At 43.1% G+C, this 23648-nt stretch overlaps 1 protein-coding gene across 3 annotated transcripts in view; it reads left to right on the top strand.

Annotated features, from left to right (window-relative positions):
* CDHR4 (cadherin related family member 4) overlaps positions 1-12503 on the top strand; it is a 44049-nt gene extending 31546 nt beyond the window's left edge. Inside the window, exons 16-20 of one of the 3 annotated variants that reach the window (XM_054975332.1) lie at positions 5410-5549; positions 5909-5950; positions 6037-6109; positions 8515-8548; positions 10389-12503. In XM_054975332.1, the coding sequence (XP_054831307.1) occupies positions 5410-5549; positions 5909-5950; positions 6037-6109; positions 8515-8548; positions 10389-10444 (345 nt within the window). In that variant the 3' untranslated portion in view covers positions 10445-12503. Of the gene's footprint in view, positions 1-5409; positions 5550-5908; positions 5951-6036; positions 6122-8514; positions 8549-10388 lie in introns of all 3 variants that reach the window. The other 2 variants (XM_054975331.1, XM_054975330.1) reach the window with 2 other exon arrangements.
* Positions 12504-23648: the final 11145 nt, after the last annotated feature.

Below are 23648 nucleotides of genomic sequence, written 5' to 3'. Positions count from 1 at the left end.
CATGCTTGGTTCTTGATCCAATTCTTTCTTTATTTGCAAGTTTTATGCAAGATTGATTATCTTCAAAAAGTTGTATAGGTTGGGGTTCATCTATCCCAAAGTCTTCTAACAGTTGTAGAATCCACTGGAGTTCTTGGCATGCTTCTGCTGCTGATATGTATTCAGCTTCTGTAGTTGATGCCGCTACAAGGTCTTGCTTTCTGCTCGTCCAACTGATTGCTCCTCCACCATAAAAGAACACTTGCCCACTGGTAGACTTTCTGTCTGTAATGTCTTCTGCCCAGTCAGCATCCATGAATCCCACTAGTCTGGGATTGTCGCTTGCTGGTAGCTTGAGCTTCAGTTGTGCAGTACCTCTCAGGTATCTTGCCAGTCTTTTGACTGCTTGCTAGTCATTCACACTTGGTGATGCATTTTTCCTGCACAGTATTCCAACTGCTGCTGCTATGTCAGGTCTGGTTACTGTACTTATGTGGAGCAGTTTTCCAACTGCTTCTCTGTACACTTTGATGTTTCTCAGAGGTTCATTGTTTCCATCTTGCTTCAGGAAATCTGTTTCCATTGGAGTACATGTTGGTTTTCCATCTTTCATATCCATGTAGTCTAGGAAGTCCATGATCTTTTACTTTTGATTGAGAAGATAGCTTCCATCTTCCTCTCGCTATGTCTGAATGCTGAGATAAAAACTGACATTTCCAAGACGCTTTACCTCAACCTCTTGGTTCAGATGCTGAATTATTTCATCACAATCTTGTTGATTTTCATAACAAAGAAGAAGATCATCTACATAAATTAGAATAAAAGTCCATTTGTTGTCTTTCTTTCTTGAGTACAGGCAGCGTTTTGCCCCGCCTTGCTTGAATCCTTTGATGAGCATTTGGTTCAGTTTCTGGTTCTAGGCCCTTGCAGCCTGTTTCAGTCCATAAATGCTCTTCTGCAGTTTGCATACAAGTCCTCTGTCTTTGGACTGTTCAAATCCAGGAGGCTGTGTCATATACACATCTTCTTTCAGCTCTCCATATAGAAAAGCAGTTTTCACATCCAGATGCTCCACATGTATCTTCCTTTCAGCTGCTATGCTCAGTAGTGTTCTTACTGAAGTGTGTTTCACTACTGGTGCAAAGGTTTCATCATAGTATTCTCCATACTTCTGGGAATATCCGTTTGCAACTAGTCTTGCTTTGTACTTCTGTACTTCTCCATCTGCATCAAGTTTGGTTTTGAAGATCCATTTGCATCCTACTGTCCTCTTTCCAGGTGGTAGTTCTGTGAGAATCCATGTCTTGTTCTGGATCAGAGAGTCAATCTCTTCCTTTGCAGCTCTTCTCCATTTCTCTGCTTCTCTTGTTGGCATTCCTTCTATGTCTTCCCAGCTAGAAGGTTCTGGTACAGCTTCTATTTTTGCCAGGTAAGAGAATTTCATTGGTGGAACTCCTTTGTTTGTTCTGGCTGAGAGTCTGACACTTGGCTCTGCTTCCCCTTCTCTTTCTGTGGGCTCTGCAGGTGTCTCGTGTGCCTCAGTCAGGTCCCAGAGTTGCACAATGTCTAGCTGCTGTGCTGTATCAGCTTCCCTTGGTGTAGATTCTCTGGTGTCTGGCTTGCTTGCCTTCTCTCTTTCATCAATGTACACCACATTGCGAATCTTCACCGTGTCTGTCTCTGGTTTGAGGATTCGGTATCCTTTGCATCCCAGTGCATATCCAACAAATATGCTTTCTTCTGTTCTGAGATCCATCTTAGCCCTCTTTTCCTTTGGAACATAAGTGTAGGCCTTTGATCCAAACACTCTCAGATGCCTTACGTTGGGCTTGTGGTTGTACCACAGTTCAAATGGTGTGCTGCTTGCACCCTTTGTAGGCAGCATGTTCTGCAGATAGGTGGCAGTGTTGATAGCTTCTCCCCAATATTTTTGAGGTAGCTCTGCTTCTTGGAGCATACTTCTGCACATTTCTGTGAGAGAACAATTTTTCCTCTCCGCTGTCCCATTGAGTTCAGGGGTATAGGGCACGGTCAGGTGATGCTCTATTCCTTCAGCTGCTAGGAAGCTTGTCATCTCCTTCCCCACGTACTCGCCTCCATTGTCTGTGTGGATAGCCATTGGTTTTCTCTGGAATCTGTTCTGCACCATTGCTAGGTACAGCTTGAATTTCTCCAGTACTTGGCTCTTTTCTCTGAGCAGGTATGTTACAGTAAATCTTGAAAAATCATCAGTAAAAGTCAGAACGTACTTACTTCCACTGGGTGTTACTGTTCCCATTGGTCCACAAACATCACTGTGAATCAGCTCCAGTGGTTTCGTGGTTTGCTTCTCACTCTGCTTGGTGAAAGAAGGTCTTGTGCCTTTGGCTTGAATACAGCAAAGACATTTCTCTGCATCAGGACATTTTCTCATTTGCAAATCATTAGTCAGATTCTGCCTTTCAAGCTGATATATATAATCTATATTAGCATGTCCAAGCCTTCTATGAATAAGATGTGAACAGTTCTTGTGACTGCACCCTTTAATTAAATTCACTGCCCCTTCAGAGCAATCCAGCAGATACAGTCCATCCTTTAATGTGCCTTGTGCAATTAATTCACCTTCATTGCTAATAAAACATTTCTCTCCTTTGAACACAGTCTTTATCCCCTTCTGAGCCATCGCTGACACAGACAGGATGTTGCTTTTTAGTTCAGGTATATAAAGACAGTCAACAATCTGCACTTCTCTAACTTGGCCACTGGGTAGCGCACAATATGCAGTTACATTCCCTCATCCCCAAGTGGTCAGAGTTTCTCCATTAGCAGTATATAATGTGTCGTGATGCGTATTCATTTCATTAAATAACTCTTCATCTTTAGCTAAATGATGATTGCACCCAGAATCTACTGTCCATTGGGATACACTTTCATCTTTTGCAACAACATTTAAACAGTTCTTATTTGATCTGCCGGCATTTGGTCGGCTATTAGCATTAGGTGAGCCATTGACTCTGTCTGCATTCCTAAAGCCTTTTGTCTCTGTTCCTCGTGGTGGGAAGTTACTCCCTCTTTGTGATTCAAGAAAGCAGCAGTTTCTTTTTAGGTGACCCCTCTTCCCACAGACACTGCAGGAGAAATCATTTCTTGAACTTACCCTCAAGGCATGTTCACTGGACTGATCTTTATGAAATTGTCTGTTAAGATTTCCTTCTTGCAATCTTGCAAGTACATAATTCAGGCTTAGACTTTCTTGCATTTCTAAAACATGCACAATGCTTGCATAGGATTGAGGAAGGGTACTTAACAAAATTATTGCCAAATCCTCATCCTGGATCTCTTTTCCAAGGGATCTTAATTTCTGTGTTAATTCCATGAAATTTGAAATATGATCTCTCAGTTGTTGATGAGGCTGCATTTGAATCTGATACAATTGTTTAACTAGCAAAATTTTAGTTTTAATTGATTCTTGCCTGTTAATTTTCGCAAGAGATTTCCACATGTCACCAGCGGTCAGCTCATGAATAACTCTTAACAACTGTTTATCACTTAAAGCATTAATGATAATGGATTTTGCCTTGCCGTCGTTTTTCACCCATTTGGCTTCCTTTTGTGGGTCTCCCGTCAGCTTGGCATCTTTCACCGCACTCTAGACTTCTAGTTCAATGAGTTGAGCCTTATTCTTTCTGACCAGATTTCATAGTTTTCGTCACTTAATCGGTCGACATGGAATCCCTGCTGTGCTCCCCAGGAGTCCGCCATCTTTCCTCTATTGTCTGCCCTCTATGCTTTAGCCTGCGGCTATGTAAGCTCTGGCAGAAGTTAATTGCTCTCTCTAATTTCAGCACGCATTAGCTCTGGTGCCCATAACCCTGATAGCTGAGTGCAAATAATGCAGTGAAGTTACGCTGTGCTGATTAAAGAGGCAAAAAGTTTATTTGAGGAAATACATACTTGAGAGTAAAGAGGAGAGAGAGATTCCTTGCTATCTTGCAGAGAGAGAGAATAAGTGTGGCAGGAGAGAGAAGAAGCAGGATATTGCCCTGTTTAGCCCAATAGGAGACAAGACAAGGAAATGACCCCCAGGAATCAAGAGAGATGCTGCTCTCACTGTCCTAACTAAGTGATGCTTGCTGCCCCCTGCATGGAAGGCTTTTCTTCCTTCTTGCTGCTGCAGTACACCAGACATTGCTATTTCCAACAAAATCATACCTCCACTCTCTTTACTATTTTTGCCTGTCCATGCTCCAAAGTCAGACTCACAGGCATTTGAAGTCTTCTGAGACTGGTCCTCTCCAACTTATCACAGAATGCCCTATCTAACTGAAGACTGAGAAAGTCTCCTTTTTATCTGACTTCCCCCTTTCTATCTGGCTCCTCTAGCCCTCCCATGGATCCTGATTGGCTAGCTGTTCTGCTCATACACGAAACAAGGCTAAAGAGTGGTAGGCTTCTCTCTCTCTCTCTTTCCCCAGAAAGGGGAGGGCCTTTGGCCATCTATCACAATATGTCATTCATCACTGAGACCTAAGATACCTCCAGCTTGGTGTTGAAGATGATAATGGCTGGGATCATTGCTTAAACATTTGCAACGTACCTTTGATACAGAAAGCTTAAGAGGATGCCATAATTCTTTATAGATATGCACAATTTAATCAGTTTTCATAATTGTAATCAAGGCTTTTTTTCAGCAGAAACGCGGGGGAATGGAGTTCCGGAACCTCTTGAAAATGGTCACATGGCTGGTGGCCCAGCCCCCTGATCTCCAGACAGAGGGGAGCTTAGATTGCCCTCTGCGCCGCCAAGCTCCCCTCTGTCTGGAGATCAGGGGGTGGGGCCAACAGCCATGTGACCATTTTCTCTGAGAGCAACCCACTGAGTTCCACCACCTCTTTTCCCAGAAAAAAAGCCCTGGTTGTAATAATATAGAGCAGAACTACAAGTGACAAAAGGCACAGATTGGACACTTGTCTGCTTCCCTCAAGTTTTGATGGGAAATGTAGGCATCCTGGTCTCGCAGCTTCGCTCTCTGACTGCTGTCCAATGGACTTTTCAACTGTCACTTGTCCAACATTCCGCCAAGCTGCCTACATTTCCCATCAAAACTTGAGGGAAGCTGACAAGTGTCCTATCTGTGCCTTTTGTCACTTGTGGTTCTGCTCATAGTTAATATTTACCACTACTGCTGAATGTAGTTTAATTAATTATTACTTTGAAAGAAATCTCTTTTACTGCATGCCTTGCTGAAAATCCTGAAACTTCCAGTGTGAAAGGGGAATCTAGAGTATGCCAGTATTTTACTGTGGATTAAGAGCATCCCTACACATGCAGGAACTTACATCAGGGTTCAGGTTGAGTCAGTACTCAATGACTTCTCCACTTAAAAGACTTCATGGACTTCCGTAAGTGGAATCTGGTTCATCTCACCTCAGCATTGTGGCTCTACTACAGATGGTATCCAAGATGCCCATCATTTTGCACAGAACAGAGGAATACTGGGCTCCAGATCCCTGGTTCGTGGTGGTCCTTACGTTCACTGGAATTCTTCTCCTCTTGGCCTTGAGTTTGTTGTTCTGGCAATTCTGTTGGAGGTGAGTATCTAGCAAAATCTCTGCGTGTATTCCTTCTTCCATTTCCACTGTTGACTCAGCTGGAAACTAGCAAAATCACGGGCAGTTGCTGGTTCCATGGACGTTTTTGAAAGACGCTTGATTATGTTGCTACCAAAGATGGGCAATCCTGATCAGACAGAACCTACATTGGTCCCACAGAAGCTCCTATGATCTCTTCTCTGATACTTGAAAAGCTGTATTTTTTTACTATTGCATGTCCTCAAGTACCTCCCCCCTCTGCCTTTCTGAACTCAAAGGCCATTGCATCATTTCAAAACTGCAGGTTCATCAGAAAATTTGATCTGAAACTCTTCTACTAATGTTTGTATTCTTTTCAGGAAGGCACCAAGAGAGATATCTCAGCCCCTACTGCAGAGCAGGTAAAAGCCCCTATCCCTGTCCAGTGGATTATGGAAACCTGTTGATTTAATAGAGGATCTTTTGATTCATATCTCATATTCTATAGGGGCAAAAAGTCAGAAAGAAACTACGTTGTGACAGAAGAACCAAGCAAGGACAAAGGGAAAGATTACAATGAGGTGCTGAGTCTGGTATGGCATGCCTCATTTTAAAGTTTTCAATCAGCTTGTACCCTATAAGTATCTTATACTAGAAAACAGTCATGGCTACCATACAGTAGCAAATATATTTGTGACCATTCTGTATTTTTAATGTGTGGGCGCTTAACCATTGTTTGGTTCACCTGGCATCCCAGGGCACTCCAACTTTTGCTGAACCTTTGGGCACTTAATGGGTTTTTGAGAAAGGGTAGGGAGGACTACAAAATGGCTTCCACAGGGCCCTTAATCTTCTTCTGTGTATATATTTTAAATTTTGAATTAAGTGAAACATTCAGTGGTAAAAATTGAAACATTCAAACTTTTTTAGGAAATCAAGAAAATTTTTAGGTATGATTGCCCAAGCAATTAATTAATATTTGTCCAACTGAAATAAATTATACTGGTTAGCATTAATTACCATCCGTAAGTCTATGTGGGAATCATAAGGAAGCCAATATACTGAGTGTGTAAAGGTAAAGGTGCAAGCACCGGTCATTACTGACCTATGTGGGGGACATCTCATCACGGTGTTTTCTTGGCAGACTTTTTGTTATGGGATGGTAGAGTGTACAATGGATTTTATTTGGGATGTATATGGATGTGGCACGTGCTAGGAGGCTGAGGTGGGTTTCCAGGCTTAGACTAGAGGAATGTAAACCTTCCATTCTCTTCTTCCTCCCCCTTTGACTATTTTTTCACTTCTTGAAGTGAAGGCCTCTCTCCCTTTTCCTTTCTGCTGGTAGTGGAGCTATTGTTGAGGTGAAGTAGTTTCAAGCAAACTCACACCCTCATAATGAAAACAAATGTAGGCAAGCTCTAAGCTCAGGTACCCATCACCTTAAGCTATGGCTGCTGCCTTAACTTTGCAGCTGAAACGTGGCTCTCTTTCCCCCTCACCCTACTTCCTCACTAGTCTCATCATCATAGTTCTGCCTTCTGTTGGCCCTGACAGAACTATGCCAGGATAGTGGTAGAATGCCATCTTCCATTGCTTTTAGCACACCTCAGAGCCAGCTGTAGAAGTGGCATGGGGTATGGGTTAAGGAGAGAGACACTCATAAGAGAGAGAGAGGCAGAGAAGAGAGGAGGAAGGAGTGTTAGAGGTGACATAAAATAGCTGAAAAGGAGAACATGGCCGATTCCACACTACCTTAGCTCCCGCTTTTCTTGTGCAATGATTGCTCCATCTGTTATTGCGCATTCTTCGCTCGTTTGTCCACATCACCCCTTGAATAGCGCTTCTCCTGCGCAATCCGTTGATCACATCCCCTTTCAAAAAGAGGGTAAAGGGATGGGAAAAACCCGAATGGCCCCGCAGGTTTTTTTTTTTTTAAGGACAAATTGACGCTATATCAACGTGTAATCATCTTGCATCAATGACGGTAGACAGTACAGATGAACGCGAGGAACTTCACAGCCTGCTTGCCGGGTGAAATCAGCATGGGATGGGTGATCGGTCACGATGACCTGCAGCAGCATCCCAGGGCAGAGCTTCATTTCGTCTTTGGAAACTTGACAGCTATGCCTAGCTCGGTGGCACAGTCCGTGTTGTCCGTCTCAAGAGCCCTGATTGCAGTGTCATGAGGATTACTAAACATTACTGAATTTAATAAACATATTAAACTGTTCCTCTGATATTTGAGGTCTGTCCGCTAGATTGAAATGAAAGTAATATGATGAGATGTCGACATATCGACACGGTACTTTTTTATTTTTTAAAAAAGGGGTAGGAACAAAGGCAGGGCAGGGAATTGCTCCTTAATTTGGACGTGGGTCGAGAGAGGCTAGGAAATCAATGGAGGGCAGTTATTCATCACAAGATAACCCACAATGAAAGTGCAATGGGCTGTGGCAACGCCATGCCGATTTAATGACGGCTTTGGAGATGACACGTGTGAACAGATTAAGGAATGGCGCTGCAGAAGCAAAAAACTGCTGCGAGAACGAAGGTAGTGTGGATTCGGCCCATGTGGACAAGGAGAAGGAGGACGAAGACAAGAAAGCAAAAGGGATAAAGAAGGACTATGGAAGGGGTCAGGATATGAAGAGAGGCAAGAAGCAAGCACCAGAAAATGGATGCTATGACAATAATGGGCACCATGTTGGGGATCACTAAATGGCAAAAACTCCTGCTTGTCTTGTTGGGGACTGACTGATAGCTACAGGGCCCCCTGCAATCATAGACTGGAATGGTGTAACTGAGAATTCCTCTTAGCCATCAGGATTCTCCTATTTTGCCTCCAAGAAGCCACTTAATAGCAGAATTTGACAGGGGCATAAATTTGAATTATCTTCAGATCAAGCAACGCTGCCTCTCCTATATAGGCTTTTGGCACCCATGGAAGAGAGTATAATCATATGAGACTATCTTTCTCTCATTACAGCAGCACCACTTTGATGGCTGTGCTCAGGACCCTGGTAAGTCGAGTCCCCAGTTTGCTTTATAATTGCCTTTAAGATGGTTCCACACTTATTGGAGGAGACATAACAGTAGTTCAATGAATTAATCAATTAAGTGCAACTCTGAATTCACATATCACTATAATTAATTCTGAACACAGCTAAGTTTGCCAAATCCAGATTTGGAAATTACTGGAGATTGTGGGTGGAGCATGGAGGGAGTGGTTTAGGACCTCAGCATGGTATAATGTCACACAGTCCACACTCTAAAGCAATCGTTTTTTCCAGGGGAACTGATCTCTTTTGCCTGGAGGTCAATTGTAATTCTGGGAGATCTTCAGGCCCTGCATGGAGGTTGGCAACCATAAATACAGCCCCAGAGCATGGATCAAAAATTCCATATATGGGGCCATGTATGGGTATGGGGTTTCAACTAGGGTTGCTAACTCTGGGAGGGAGCTCAGTGGCATAGAATACCATAGAGTCCATCCCTCCAAAGGGATGTTTTCTCCAGGGGAACTGATATTGGTAGACTGGAAATCAGTTGTAATTCTGGGAGACCACTAGGCCCTACCTGGAAGTTGGCAACCGTAGTTTCAACACACCTGGGGGGAAACTAATGGTTTGCAGAAAAACCTGAAAACTTAAAACAATTTAAGGGAGAGTCTTAAAACACCCCCAAAACACAGCTTAAAGGAACATATTAAACCATGTGATGTTGCCTTGTAAGATTTCACTTGCCATTATTACTAGGTGGAAAACACAAAGCAATATACGGGGGTGCCTCTTCCTGCTAAATATAACCAAAGACAAAGGGAAGATTGCAAAATCAATAGAAAACAATTTCGTGATACACACAATTCAAAATGCAAAATGCCAATTTATATATTCCGCAATATTTAAGAATGTTTCTAATACAATGCATAGAACAATCACATGGGACCCTACAGTAAACCATACAACAATTCGTGCTGGTTCAGTCCATATATGCTGGTTCAGTCCATATATAGGTTGTTGTGTGCATGCGTTGGTAATCCTCCAAATCAAGCAAGGCAGCAAAACTCCATGTGCAGAGCCTACGGGTTCATGCCTGCATCTTGTACATCCCTGATTCACCAGCAACGCTTCCTCAGGGCAATAATAAAGCACCACACACAAACTCACACAACCAGTAATAGTCTCGATCGTAGCGGTCCAGCGGGACAATGCTGCGCCGCTGCCCAAACAGCAACCGGTCAGAGACAGAGGCCAAGAAAGGTGAAGACAGAGGGGGAGAAAGGCAGCAGTGGGGGCGGGGTAGAAAAGGAGGAGAAAGATGTAGAGAGTAGTGGGGTGGATGTGATTCCCCCTCCTTTCAGTGTTCCTCACAGGTCCCTGCTTATAGAACAAATTTTCCCTCTTTGATATCCTTGCAAAAAGACTAATGTTGATCTCTTGGGTAGAGTTACATTCATTAACTGAAAAATGGGTTGCACTTGTCATCCATCTCCCATAATATGCCTCAGTAGATAATACACAGGACAGTAAAGCAAAGAACTCATTATACCTAAATTCCTCTTCACAGAGAGGGCACCCTCATCTCCACAGTTCATACTGAATTAAAGGCAGTGCCATGGTGTGTGATGCTTTCAGGATGCAATGGCTATTTATGGGAAGTCTGGCTCCTGAGGATTTGAATGGCACCAGCAGCACAAATGAATTCCAGGAGATACCCTATCCTGTGAGATGCCATAGAGACAGACCACTGGAGCACTATGCATGTTAGGTTTATTTGTGGGCAGGAAGAGAAGGCAAAGGGTGGAGATGTAGTGTTGAAGTAGACAAAGACCTGATGTTATTCTTTGCTTTATTTCTCCAGTCACTGGCCAATATTACCTGTATGACAGCAGCAGTGGAGCACGGCGCTGGGTGTGAGTGTGGCTTTTTCTGTCCTAAGGACTGCAGCGCATGTGCACAGAGACATAATGGAAAGGGAAGATGAAGAGCAGGCCTTCTGCACAGAATATATACTGTAATCCAGAGGTCGCCAATGTTTTTGAGCCTGCAGGCACATTTGGAATTCTGACACAGTGTGGTAGGTGCGGCAGCAAAATGACTGCTGCAGGAAATGGAGCCAGCCCTGAAATGGCTGCTACAGCTTACCTTCGGTCACACAGTGAAGATTCTTGTGCTGTGGAAGCAGTTTTTGCCAGAGCAATGTTTTTAAAAATCTGCACAGCCAATCAATACTCCAGTGGCCAATCAGAAGCCATGACAAAAGTCCTACCTGGCACCACCCACTTTCTAAAAACACTTGGCAGGCACCACATTGGGGACTAGGGATGCCAGTCCCCTGCTCCCACCCTCCACCCCCTGCCCCTGCTTACCTGGCCAGCGCGGGGGGGGCGTGCCTCCCAGGGTTAGGGCTGCCAGACCCCCGGTGGGGGCCCTCCCACCCCCGCCCCCACTTACCTGGCCAGTGGGGAGGCGTGCACCTTCCATGCGCGCCTCCCTGTGGTGCTGTGCGCCCCCACGCACAGCAGCCCCAGGATCAGGCCTGTTTTGGCCTGGGTCGGGGCCCCTGTGGAGTGCAGGAGCGTTCCTGTGCTCCGCAGGGGCCCACAACAGGCCTGATCAGCACCCAAGCGGGGGCTGCGTGATGACATCACTCCCAGAAGTGACATCATCACGCTTGCAGGAGCGTGCACGCGCACGCTTCACACACACGCGCACAAGCTCCACCAAGGTAAGAGCCAGGCCCCAGTCTCCCACTGGGAGATCGAGGGGGCCTGGTAACCCTACCCAGGGTGCACTCCTGGGTGGCACAGCACACTCCTGCGCACCGCAGCAGCCCAATTGGAGAGGATTCAGGTCTGAATTGGGTCCAAATTGGCCCAGATTTGGGCCAAATCAGGCCTGAATCATCCCAAATTGGGCCACTGCAGAACACAGTACCCAAATTGGGCCCAAATCATCCCAAATCAGGTCTGAATTGACCCCCCAATTTGGCTCCCTGAGATCCCAGGGGGGCAAATCACATGCTCCCAGGGCAGCATGTGACCCACACAATGATGTCACTTCCCAGAAATGACATCATCGTTCAAGCCAGGAGCAGGGGTGGCGGGGGACCTGGCAACCCTATTGGGGACCCCTGCTGTAAACTATCTCTGTAATAGTCCATGGTACGTCCTCAATATTGTTGGAATAGAGGCCAGTCTTTCCTATAAATTTTCTCTAATTATTACACCCACTGTGTATGTACCTGCAGAAGCTAAGTGCTACAATTGAGAGCCTCTCCTCTAGCCAACTATATTTCCTTGGCCAATTCCTTTTTCCATTTGGTAAGCTTCAAGAGCAGACACTTAGAGCTACCACCTTGGTTTTTCTTCTCCTCGGTGCCTACTTCTAATTGTATGTGACACAGAATCTAGTGAATTTTTCCCACTACTTATCTTTATGCCTAGAAAATCATCAAATCAGGTAGAAGGTAGACAAGATGCAGTGGGAATAAAATGGCTCCTTAAAAATAAGGAGGGTTACTGGTGTTTTTCACGGAGGTAGCTGGAAGTTCTGCAGTTGCAAGCAAAGGTTCAAGGGGAGTGGTTGAACAGGGAGTACAGGCAGAAGCAGAGAAACTGTATGACCTGGCTGGGTGCTAATAATCCTAGCAGCTTCTACATATAGATAGGAGCTGGGCTTGACAGGAATGTTGTGTACCTATTTCTCTTCCATTTCCTGATGTGCTGTGTACATTTTTTTCCAATTCGCCGATGTGCTGTGAAGTCTTCCTGACCCACAGTGAAATACCATGATTGCATTTCTTTCCTTTTATGTGTGCTAGTTGGGAGATTTTCCCATTAAGATAACTTTTTGAACATTTTCTCTTGTAGAAGGTAAATAAATTTGCTTTTTAACTCTCTTGGATTTGCTGTGATTGGAATTCATTGCTCTTGGTGGTGGTTTCTTGTGAATAGAACTATCAGTGTAATATTAAAACAACCACTACTCCAAAAGCCTTGTGTTGCGGTGGTTGTGCCAGGCCAAACATTAAAAAATGAAAAGGCATCATAGAGTTGTGGCTTTTGTTTTGGAGCATTTGTGGTATGATCTGAAAGAAAGGCAGGGCTTAATTTTTGCCTAGGGTTGCCATCAGTTGGAAGGAGTCTATTTGCAATTCTTGGACTCAGGATGTGTGGGGAAATGAAGTAACAAAGAAAATGCTTTCCTTTCACCAATGGATTAATCACCTCCTTCCCGCGACATCTAAAATTAGTAAGTAGGAAGACTACCTGACCAAAAAGTCTGGTGCCCCAGCATCTTTTTAAAAAATAGAGCTTCAAGTAATATTCTAAGGGGCTGTCATAGGATACAAACCTTTAAAATATGAGGTGTCCAAATGCTAGAAAGACTATATATCCCTGATCCATAACTGGCTGAAAAGAGTGTACCCATGAACTCATTCACATGCATTATGCATACCCCAATTAGTTGCTATATCATTCTTTCTTCCTCTGAGGTAAGCAATAACCATATTTTTACAAGCAGCCAAGAGCTCCTATTGAGCTGCTAAACCTCCTGTACTATTTGCCTTAAAATAATAATAAAAAAATCTTGTCACTATTATCTAACTAAAAATCTGCCACAGCCTAGCACCTGAACAAAACACCCTATATTAGTGAGTCTGGTACTGAGGCTCATGTTATTCTGTACGTCTTGAGGCATCCTGAATGTTGGTGATGGATGTTGCTTTCAAAATGTGCTGTTTGCTAGCTACTCTTTTTTGTGTGGGGGGGTGGTCAACACAGAGCCAAGCTACAAGTGACGAATGACACTTGAACGGCAAGTGAACAGACTCATGAGTATTCCTCCCTGTTCACTTGCACTCCACTTGCACACGTGGCGCACAAGTGAACAGGGAGGAATACACGAGTCTGCTCACTTGCCATTCAAGTGTCATTCATCACTTGTAGCTTGGCCCACACTTTGATGCTGAAGTGCCCTCTGCTGGAGCATCCAACCCAAAGAGGTTAATCAATATGAGTGTGATGAGTACATGTATTAATTGAAGATAAAATATTTAGAATGTGCAACAATTTCAGTGTTCTTTAGTAAACTGGTTGATCACTTAATTTGTTAAATATGTTTTAATCTGTTGACAGCCATACCGCAGCAACGTTTCTATAGTACTTGGAGTTGTGTGCATATTTTCCTTGGCCAGATTCCCTGCTTTTCTCCTCATGACATAGTAATTCCTGTCCCCATGGACAAAATCTTAGGAAGATTGCATTCAAACATCATGCTAAGATGCAATTTGCCATGATAGGCACGAACGTGGCTAATTTCTCATGATTATGCACTCTTTCCTCTTCTTACACACAGCACAACTAAAGAAAAATTCCAGTTCTTTGTGACATACAAATGCAGGTGCTTGAATGAAAAGAAGTTTGTTTTCTCCCTACAAACTGAAATTCTAAACCACAGTTTCATCTTGTCTTAAAAGAGCTCCAGAGAACCCAGGTACCTGCATTTGTTCGTCACAGGACATTGGTGTTTACTTAAAACCAGTTCTTAATTGTGTACTACATGAAAAGGGAGGGAGGAGTGAGAGGATAGTTTGAAACAAGAAGGAAGTGGTATCCGTGCTTGTTACAGGAATCTCAGCTGAGCTTGATGTCTAAGTGCAGGCTATCTTTACTTGGCAAAGGTTCTCCTTCTCTCTGCAATGTTTCTTTTATTCCTTCATACACAGCCTAATTAATTACTTACCTGTGGTCATGGCATTTCTGAAGCAACAATTAATTATCATTGCTTGTATTGTTCATTTTTTGATTTGATTTTTATCATAACACTGTACAGATTATAAAATATTAAAATACTTAAATAGTAATTAAGAGGGGCTTTGATAGCAAAGTTCCTCTGTGTTCCCCTCTGTGATCCTAAATTCCAGACAGGTAAGCCATCACGCAAACCAGTAGTATGCATATTTTACTGGGAAGAAAATCCCACTGAATTCACTGAAACTTACTTCCCAAATACACATGCATAGAGTTGCATCCTTACAGTGCAGTCCTATGCAGAGTTACTCGTCTAAACTGATTGACTTTGATGGGCTTAAACTCTGAACCAGATTGCACTTCTAATATTGTGTCATGAAAACATCTTTCTGTGAACCATGAAGACTAAGAAATGTATTGTGCCATCAACTTTTATGTGTAAGTCTCATTCTGTCAGACGCTGGAAAACTCTTCCTTAATGTACACCTTATGAATGTATTTGCAGTGTAGATTTCAGTAATGATCACTGCCTTGTGGACCACCTTTTGGGACTGGGACTGGAGACACTGTTCTGCAGGGGATCCAGTACTACCTTGAGGGTAGGTTTCAGAGTGAAGTACTAGGGGATTGCTGCTCTGCCCCTTGGCCTCTGGCTTACCCCAAGGTTCTATCTTGTCCCTCATACTTTTAAACATCTATGTAAAGCTGCTGGGAGAGGTCATTCAGAGATTTGGGTTGAATTGCCACCAGACAGCAGGCATTGTATAGTAGTTAGAGAGTTGGACTATGATCTGGGAGACCCAGGTTTGAATCCCAACCCTACCATGGAAGCTCACTGGGTGACCTTGGGCCAGTCACATACTCTCAGCCTAACTTACCTCACAGGGCTGTTATGAGAATGGAGGAGAGGAAAATAATGTGAGCTGCTTTCGGTTCCCATTGGGGAGAAAGGTGAGGTATAAATAAAGGAAATAAATAAATATGCAGATGACTCAGCTTTGTCTTGTGCTACCAACAGATCCAGAGGCTGTGGAAGCTGTGAACAAGTGCCTGAAGGCAATTTTGGAGTGCATGAGGGCTAACAAGCTGACACAATGGAGGTCCAACTGGTAGGGGTACAGTCTGATCTAGGAAACAGGTTACCTCCTGTTCTAGATGGGGTTGCATTTCCCACAAAGGAGCAGGTTCATAGCTCAGAGTGCTGCTGAGCCCAGGCCTCTTGTTGGACAAACAGGTGACAGCAGTTGCTGGGGTGCCTTTCACCAGCTTCAGCAGGTGAGCCAGTTGCAGCCCTTCCTGGATGGGAAAGATCTTGCCACTGTAGTACATGACTTGATAACATCTAGATTAGATTACTGCAATGTACTGTACATGGGGCTGCTGTTGAAGACTGTCTGGAAGCTACATTTGGCTACATGCTGCGGCCAGAATGCTGACTGGAGTGGATCATAGAGCGGAACTACAAGTGACAAAAGGCACAGATTGGACACTTGTCAGCTTCCCTCAAGTTTTGATGGGAAATGTAGGCATCCTAGTCTTTCAGCTTGGCTCTCTATCTGCTGTCCAATGGACTTTTCAACTGTCACTTGTCCAACATTCCGCCAAGCTGCCTACATTTCCCATCAAAACTTGAGGGAAGCTGACAAGTGTCCAACCTGTGCCTTTTGTCACTTGTGGTTCCGCTCATAGAGACTGTATCACTCCAGTCTGGTCCCATCTACACTAGCTTAGGGCAAGCATATCTTAAGAATGGCCTTCTTCCATATAAACCTACCTGTTCATGCTAGTCACCCTTGGAGGCCCTGCATCAGGTGGCCCCGCCATCTGAGGCTAGATGGGTGGTGGTAACCCAGGAATGGGCCTTCATAGTCATGGTACCAAAACTTTGGAATTCCCTCCCCTGGAGAGTCGTCTGTTCCTCTCTATAGCTGTCAGCTGTTCTGCCAGCCGGTGAAGACTTTTTTGTTTTATTTAGCATACCTCCAATCATTGTTATTGGCCCTCCTCCCTGTTCTAGGTGTTGTGTGTTTGTGTATGTTTTTACTGAATTATTTTTATGCTATTTTAAATGTTGTTTTAATTTTTTAATGTTTTAATGTTCACTGACTTCAGGATCCTGTTTGGGTAGAAAGGTGAAATACAAATGTTTTAAATGAAATAAATAATATATTCCAATAATATTCCCATTTGATGGGACTTCATATTTTTTGAGGAATGGACATAGCTGGTGACCCAGCTGGAGCTGGTAAAAGGTGCTATGTGCCAGAGACCTAAGTCTCCAATTGTAGGTCAAGCTCAAGTAGCTCCCCTAAGCTATGAACCTGCTCCGTTGAGGAAGTGCAACCTCCTCCAAGACAGGTTGCCTTTGCAGTCCCTGAGCAGCTTTTCCATTGACCCAACAGTACCTCAGTCTTGTCTGGATGGAGCCTCGGTGTATTTTCCCTCAGGAAGTTTATCATGTTCCCACTTACGGCAGGCAATCTCCTGGTGATTTGTTCTGTTGCCCTCTGTCATCCATTTTTAATTTTTATTTAAATTGTATTTATTTGTGCAAAGCAAAAAAAGGCGGAGGGGGATGAGGAAAGAAACAACAACAGCAACAGAAATGAAACAGTGCCAGTGAATCTCTGAATATCTAAAAATAAGTCCATATGCAGTTGTCGTTTATATGTGGTAGGTTCAAATGTTGACAAGTTTGTAAGGTCCTCAGTCCAATGAGTTATGGGAAAGAGGCTGTGTTGTCTAGTGTGGATGAGAGATTGAATCCTACTGGAAAATCCAAGACTCTAAGCCCTTGAAGGACATGACCTACAGTTAGGATGGCATGCGTTTATGTGGTATGGAAAAACTGGGCATAAATATTTTAAAAATAACTTGATAAGAAAATCTCTTATAATAATGGCTGAATCCACACTTCCTTTTTGTTTCTGCACCTTTTTCGCAAGCGGTGTGCTGTTCATGCAGATACCCACACGCTTTCCCATTCTGCGTGTTCCCCACCATCACCGCGCCACAATTGCATCTTCCTTCCAAACCATGTGATAGTGGCGGAAATCCATTTTCTTCCTGCTTTTTTTTTTTTTGCACAGTGCAGAAAGGTCGGTATACCGGTAAACCAACTGTAGTGAGCAGCAGTTTGCACTGGAAAAGAAACAGTCACTGGAGCATGCGCATGTCACACGGGGACTGTTTCTCTACTGTGTCCCGCCATTTTTAAGAGCGTGTGGAGCCAAGCCGAGCAATCCTGTATTTCCCACAATGATCGTCTCCAGTAAACAGCAGGTGCGGAAAACAAATATATTCCTGAAAGCTTAGGACGCAGGTGGGAGATTCTACCATGTGCAAAAAACAGAATGTATCATCTCATGGTGTCGCGTGGCTGTGCTGCAAAGCATGCCAACCACAATCTGAGCCATCTTCACAAATATCACACTCTGAGCATCCATGTTGTTAACTACTAAAAGCAGAAAACCACTCTGAGCAGCAGAATTTCTGGACAATGCCTTTAATGTGACAATCTAATTTCAAATTTGCCCGCCATACCAACCGGCCAATTGTTAGAAAGTGGTCTGTGATGAGCAAAAAATGAGCCAATCAAAGATGAGGGGGAGGGTACATTGCCATTTCTTAAAAGTCGGAATATCGGTATACCGGAAAATTGACCTTAAAGGGAAGTGATGTGCACCGTCAATTTTGACGGCGGAGGATGGAACCTCCCACTGTAACGCTTTACTCAGTGGCGTGTGGAGAAATGATTGCGCCATGAAGATGCACTGGAAGGGTGAATGTGATGATGCACAGCATGGTAGCGGAATGAACCAGGGTCGAATCCACATTACTCATTCTAAGTCGCATGTTCCCCGCATTCCCCACGCAATCCCGAGTGCCGGTCACATTACCTCATTAAACAGATGCATTTCATTCGCATTTCTCCCGAATATGTGGTCACAAGTTTTCAACGGGAGTTTCACGGTGGCCGTGAATGGGCCAATGCGCAATTTACGTGGGTTTTTTAAAAACCACCCCCCTTCCTGTCTCTCCGGCCGTTCCGAGAGTTCCTATTGGCTGATTCAACTTGCAAGTGCTCCGTAGTCTGCAAAAGACTGTTTTTGACTTCATAGCATTGGATTTATTGATTATGCTGTTTCTGAATCAAATCTGGTAGTTTGAAAAATCATTTTGGGGTGAATCCATCCTCAGAACGGACTCACGAAACTTCCTTTTTAACTGTTTTTTATTTTTTTAATTTTATATTACTGTAATATCGAAATTATGAAATATCGAAATAATGACACTCCAAGGAAGTGAAACTTCAGTAAAATTCAGGCACTGAACTGTCCTGCATAGGAAATGCCCACGAAAGCTTCCCACATGCTTCCAAATTTCCAAAAAAGAAACGGGAGAGAGCCATCAGTGCTGTCAGTGGGGGAAAGAGAGGCATCATTATCTTCAATGATGTTTCTTTATAAGGCAAGATCGAAATAACGGAAAAGTACGCTAAAAAAAATTTTTAAAAAATGGGCGGGAAAAAAAGGTCCTGCCCAAAAAAGCGGTTTTCGAGCGACCGTGTGACCAGAGGGATGCGCGAGAAAGACGGATTGGAAGCAGGAATGTGAACAAAGAGGAAAAAATCGCGGATTGGAGGCAAACGGAAGATATCCGATAAACATGCGGGTAATGGGTGAATGTGGATTCGACCCAGATTGCCACGACTGCACAAGATAAGCGGATAGTGAGTGAGTGTGGATTTGGAAGGAGTCGTACCGCAAATATATCTGAAAATTCCACAATGTGTCTCTCCATTAGAAGCATTTACACAGTCAAATGTATTTCTCCCAGACAAGATTATCAGATATAAAGAACTTTTGGATGATAAAGGAGCGTTAAAAACAAAAGAGGAACTACAGAACCAAGGCATTAACTTAGACTGGTGGGCAAGAGCACAGATCAAATCTAGATACAATAAAGATTAAAAAATGGGAGGCTTTTATTTAGAACAAAAAGACGTCGAAAAACTTATGTGACTCAGATGAAAAATAGATTAAGAAAATATACTTATTTTTAATGTAAAGAAAGATGAATGAGGGGGTGGAAAAATGTAAAATTTTATGGGCACAGAACTTAGGGTATAATATTGACTCGGTACAATGGAACAAGATATAGAAAATGAATGTTAAAATAACTAAGTCTGTCACACTAAAAGAGAATTTATGTAAGATGTTCTACAGATGGTATCTAACACCAGATAGACTAGCTAAAATGTATAAAAACACATCAAACAAGTGTTGGAAGTGTGGGAAACAAACAGGGACATTTTTTCATATGTGGTGGTCCTGTAAGGAGGTGCATAGATTTTGGATAATGGTGCACACATTATTGCAAACTATCTTACAGATTTCAATCCCCCTCAAACCAGAGACATTCTTGCTAAACTGTATGCTAGATATGAACAAAGAACAGAAACACTTCACAATTCATGTAGTAATAGTGGCCAGAATTTTATTAGCGTTTTACTGGGAACGTCAAATAGTACCTCAGCAAGAGGAATTAGAAGTAAAGATAATGGACACTGCGGAAATGGACAAATTAACTTCATTAATGAAAGGACAAATGGAGGAAGACTTTTTTGTGCCATGGACTCCCTTCTACAAATGGATTAAAGATAAATATAGAGACTAAAATGTAGTAAGGCAATATGGTATGAAATCTCAAAAATCACAGTCAACTCTGTATTAGGATAAAGTATGAGATGTGGAGAACTAGAATGTTGATATAAGCAAGCCTAATGAAATCTTTGTGTATTTTTTCTTTCCTCTTTGATTCCCTCTCTCACTCTTTTTTCTCCTTTTTCTTACTTTCTATCTGTATGGAAAATCAATAAAATATTTATATATAAAAAAGAGTTATGGGAAACAGGCTTTTGTCTCTTCAATGCTGGGTCTTTTAGCAATTGTATGGGCACAGAGGGTACATTTCTGTTGACAAGTGGCTCAGTTCCATGAGAAAGGCAAATAATTTCAAAGTACATATACAGCCTCAAAAATACATGAGTATTCTAATACAAAATTAATGTAATTATTTCCTCTGAAAAGGACTGAATAACTGGACATGTCCCAAGCATATGCTCAAGAGAGGCATCTTTTAGGTTACAACGCCAACAACTGGACACTGTACTTAGTTTTTTTATTAAAAAGGCCCTGTAGTGCTCATTATATCCTAAACTTAATTTTTTGCTGAATATGTTGCAGCTTAAGATCCATAGAAGTAGCTGATACAAAGCTTAAAGCCATATCCCATTGCTTTGGCAGAACTGGACGATCTAGCTCAGGATTCCATTCATCTCTGATCCAGAGGAGTTAGCCATGTTAGTCTGTAGTAGCAAAATCAAAAAGAGTCCAGTAGCACCTTTAAGACTAACCAACTTTACTGTAGCATAAGCTTTTGAGAATCACAGTTCTGACGAAGTTCCAATGCATCTGACGAAGAGAACTGTGATTCTCGAAAGCTTATGCTACAGTAAAGTTGGTTAGTCTTTTTTTTTTAATAAAAATTTTTATTGGATTAGACACATATAAAATTTATTACAATCACATTCCCTTAAATTTTCCAATTCTAACCCCCTCCCTTTCCCCCCCCTTTTGTTGACTTCCAACAGTTTTCCAACCCCTTGTCTATTCTCCCTCTACTCATTTCAAACTTATTATACTTATTATAATATACTTTCAAACTCTTCTAAGCTTTTCTATAGTAACATAGTGCTATCTCTAATTTCCTTCCCAAATGGGTAATAGTATAACAGTCTTAACTTATCTTTTTCAATAATAGTAATAATAATCATTTTGGTATTCTGTACTCTATCTTACTCTTTCTAAGTACTTCAAAATGGGACAAACAATTTGTCCCTCTTTATGCATAACTTCACATACTTCTATAAACATTGCATACATTTATTATAAATCAATCAACTTGACTTGTACTCTATGTGTTACTCTTTACTTTCTTTTACATGTCTTGTCCTTTTTGATTAACTAATTTCTCCATTGTAAAACTACACAACAAACAATTCATGTACACATTCAACAAAGGTCTATCAATTAGACCTATATTATGTATGCTAATGTATATTAATTCTCCATTGTACAGTTATCTGCTTACTTAAAAAAAATTAATTAAATTCTATCCTTATAATCGTAACACTATTGATACCCAACTATTCATACTAATCAAATAAAATAATTGCTTAGAATTTTTTCCACTTTACTCTCTCCCCCCGGTATAGTCACTCCCCTCTCCTTTTGTTATATTTCAGTAATTATCAAACTGCCACAATCCTCCCACCTCCCATTTTTTCACCAGATATCGTTTCAGCCTCTCCCAGTCCGTGTTAAACTGTCCCGAGTCAAGGTCTCTCAATTTTCTTGTCATTTTATCCATCTCCGCCATGTACAGCAATTTGTAAATCCAGTCCTCAATAGTTGGCACTTCTTGTACTTTCCATTTCTGCGCATATAAGAGTCTAGCTGCTGCTGTCATGTAAAATAGCAATGTCCTATGTTGTGCTGGAATATCTTCCATTGTAAAGTTGGTTAGTCTTAAAGGTGCTACGGGACTCTTTTCGATTCATCTCTGACACTCTGCATATCATATTTAATAAATGATATCAAATATTATAGGCTTCATTTTCTGGGTTGATTCAATAGGAGTTTTGAAAAGTGGAGGAGATTCTGAAGCACTCAAAGCTGCAGGGCCATATTTGAATACCAAGAGATGTTTCTAGGGTTGTCAGGTCCCCTGGGGGGGAGGAGAGGCGGCACTTACCTTTTGGATGTCTTTGTGCATGGGCAAAGCATGCATGAGCTCCCAGCATGGCACAACGACATCACTCCCAGGAGTGACATCATTGTGCAGGCCACAGGAGGGCTCCCAAATGGGCCAAATCGGCCAGCACAAAGCCCAGGAGTGACATCATTGTACCACATTGAGAAGCATGCTCCAGGAGGCCTGTTCCCACTAGGGGGGCCATTCCCCTGCCCAGGGCGGGGGATCCCCTACTCCCACCCTCCACTCCTGCTTGCCTGGATGGCGGGGGAGGACACTTCCTAGGGCGTGCCCCTGGGTGGCATGGTGCACTCCTGCACTCACAGCAGCTCAATTCAGGTCGAATCTTGCCCTGCAGTGAGCTCAATTTGGGCCAAATCTGGGGGGGGGGGCACATGATGATCTCGCTTCCCAGAAGTGATGTCAATATGCAAGCTGGGAGCACGCACTGTGCGCATGTGCGAACAGGAACATAGAAAGGTAAGTGCCGTAGCCCTGATCTCCCAACTAGGGGACCTGGCCACCCTAGTTCCTGCACTTTTCCTCCTGTCAGCCAAATGAGGGGGGAGGAGGCTGGGGAGGGAGAATAGCAACCATAGATGTTGCAATTGTAAATATTGTCTTTCAGCAAAAGTAGGCTGAAGTAGTAAACCTCAGCTGAGAACATGAGAATTCATCATCATTACCTATCAATTGGACTGAAGTAAAAATCCCATAGCTGCTCTGAGTGGCAGCGGCAGAAAAACGAAGGAAAAAGAGGTTCCAACATAGGCACAGCTATAAGATTCACTGCAATTCTATGGTAAAACCATAGAAATTTATCATAGAGTTGCAGTGATTCCTAGAGCTACCCGTTGTCACTTGTGGGTTGTATCAGATGTGATACAGTGATGTCAGAAAACCTAGAAGTGATTAAAAGCTCTAGGAATGGCTAGAAACATTACGGTAAGGCAATTCCTAGAGCTGCCCACTGTTCTCATCCTTGCACTGCCAACAGAGTTTTTAAATCCCCACCACCACTTCTTGAAGCAGCAGCCAGCAATAGGACCTTAGGGCAGAGAATTTCCTGCCTCTACTCAGGCACAGAAATGCTAGCCGTTAAAGAGGAATAGATCTGGGTTTCATCTGGTGGTGTCTCACTCCAAATCCCCAGAAGCCAAAACCAGTTTAAGCACCTTGCCCAAGAATGGAATAATAGCTGCTGAGCAATAGTTGTTTAGGTCATTTGAGTTCAAGGATGACTGCTTCAAAGTGGTTGGAACGACACCCTCCTGCAGAGAGGCAATTATTACTACCTGGGCTCAGTCATCCAACCCAGTCCAGCACAATATGATTAGACATCAGGAGCAAAGATCAAGACTGGGACTTCCGGTTTGGGATCCATAAAGGTCTAACGCAGCTCTAAGAGCTGAGCTGTCCGCGCCACTGTTTGGAAGGCTGGGGGGGGGGGTGCAAATTGCCCGCAGCCACCTGTTCTCAGGCAGAGAACAGGCGAGAACGCTCGAGAACCTGAGGGCGCGTTGATCTCGGGTGAGGGGGGGGTTCTA

The sequence above is a fragment of the Eublepharis macularius genome, chromosome 4, assembly GCF_028583425.1.
Source record: "Eublepharis macularius isolate TG4126 chromosome 4, MPM_Emac_v1.0, whole genome shotgun sequence".
Lineage (NCBI taxonomy): Eukaryota > Metazoa > Chordata > Lepidosauria > Squamata > Eublepharidae > Eublepharis > Eublepharis macularius.
Note: the sequence above shows the minus strand (reverse complement) of the source record. Positions and strands in the feature narration are given on the sequence as shown.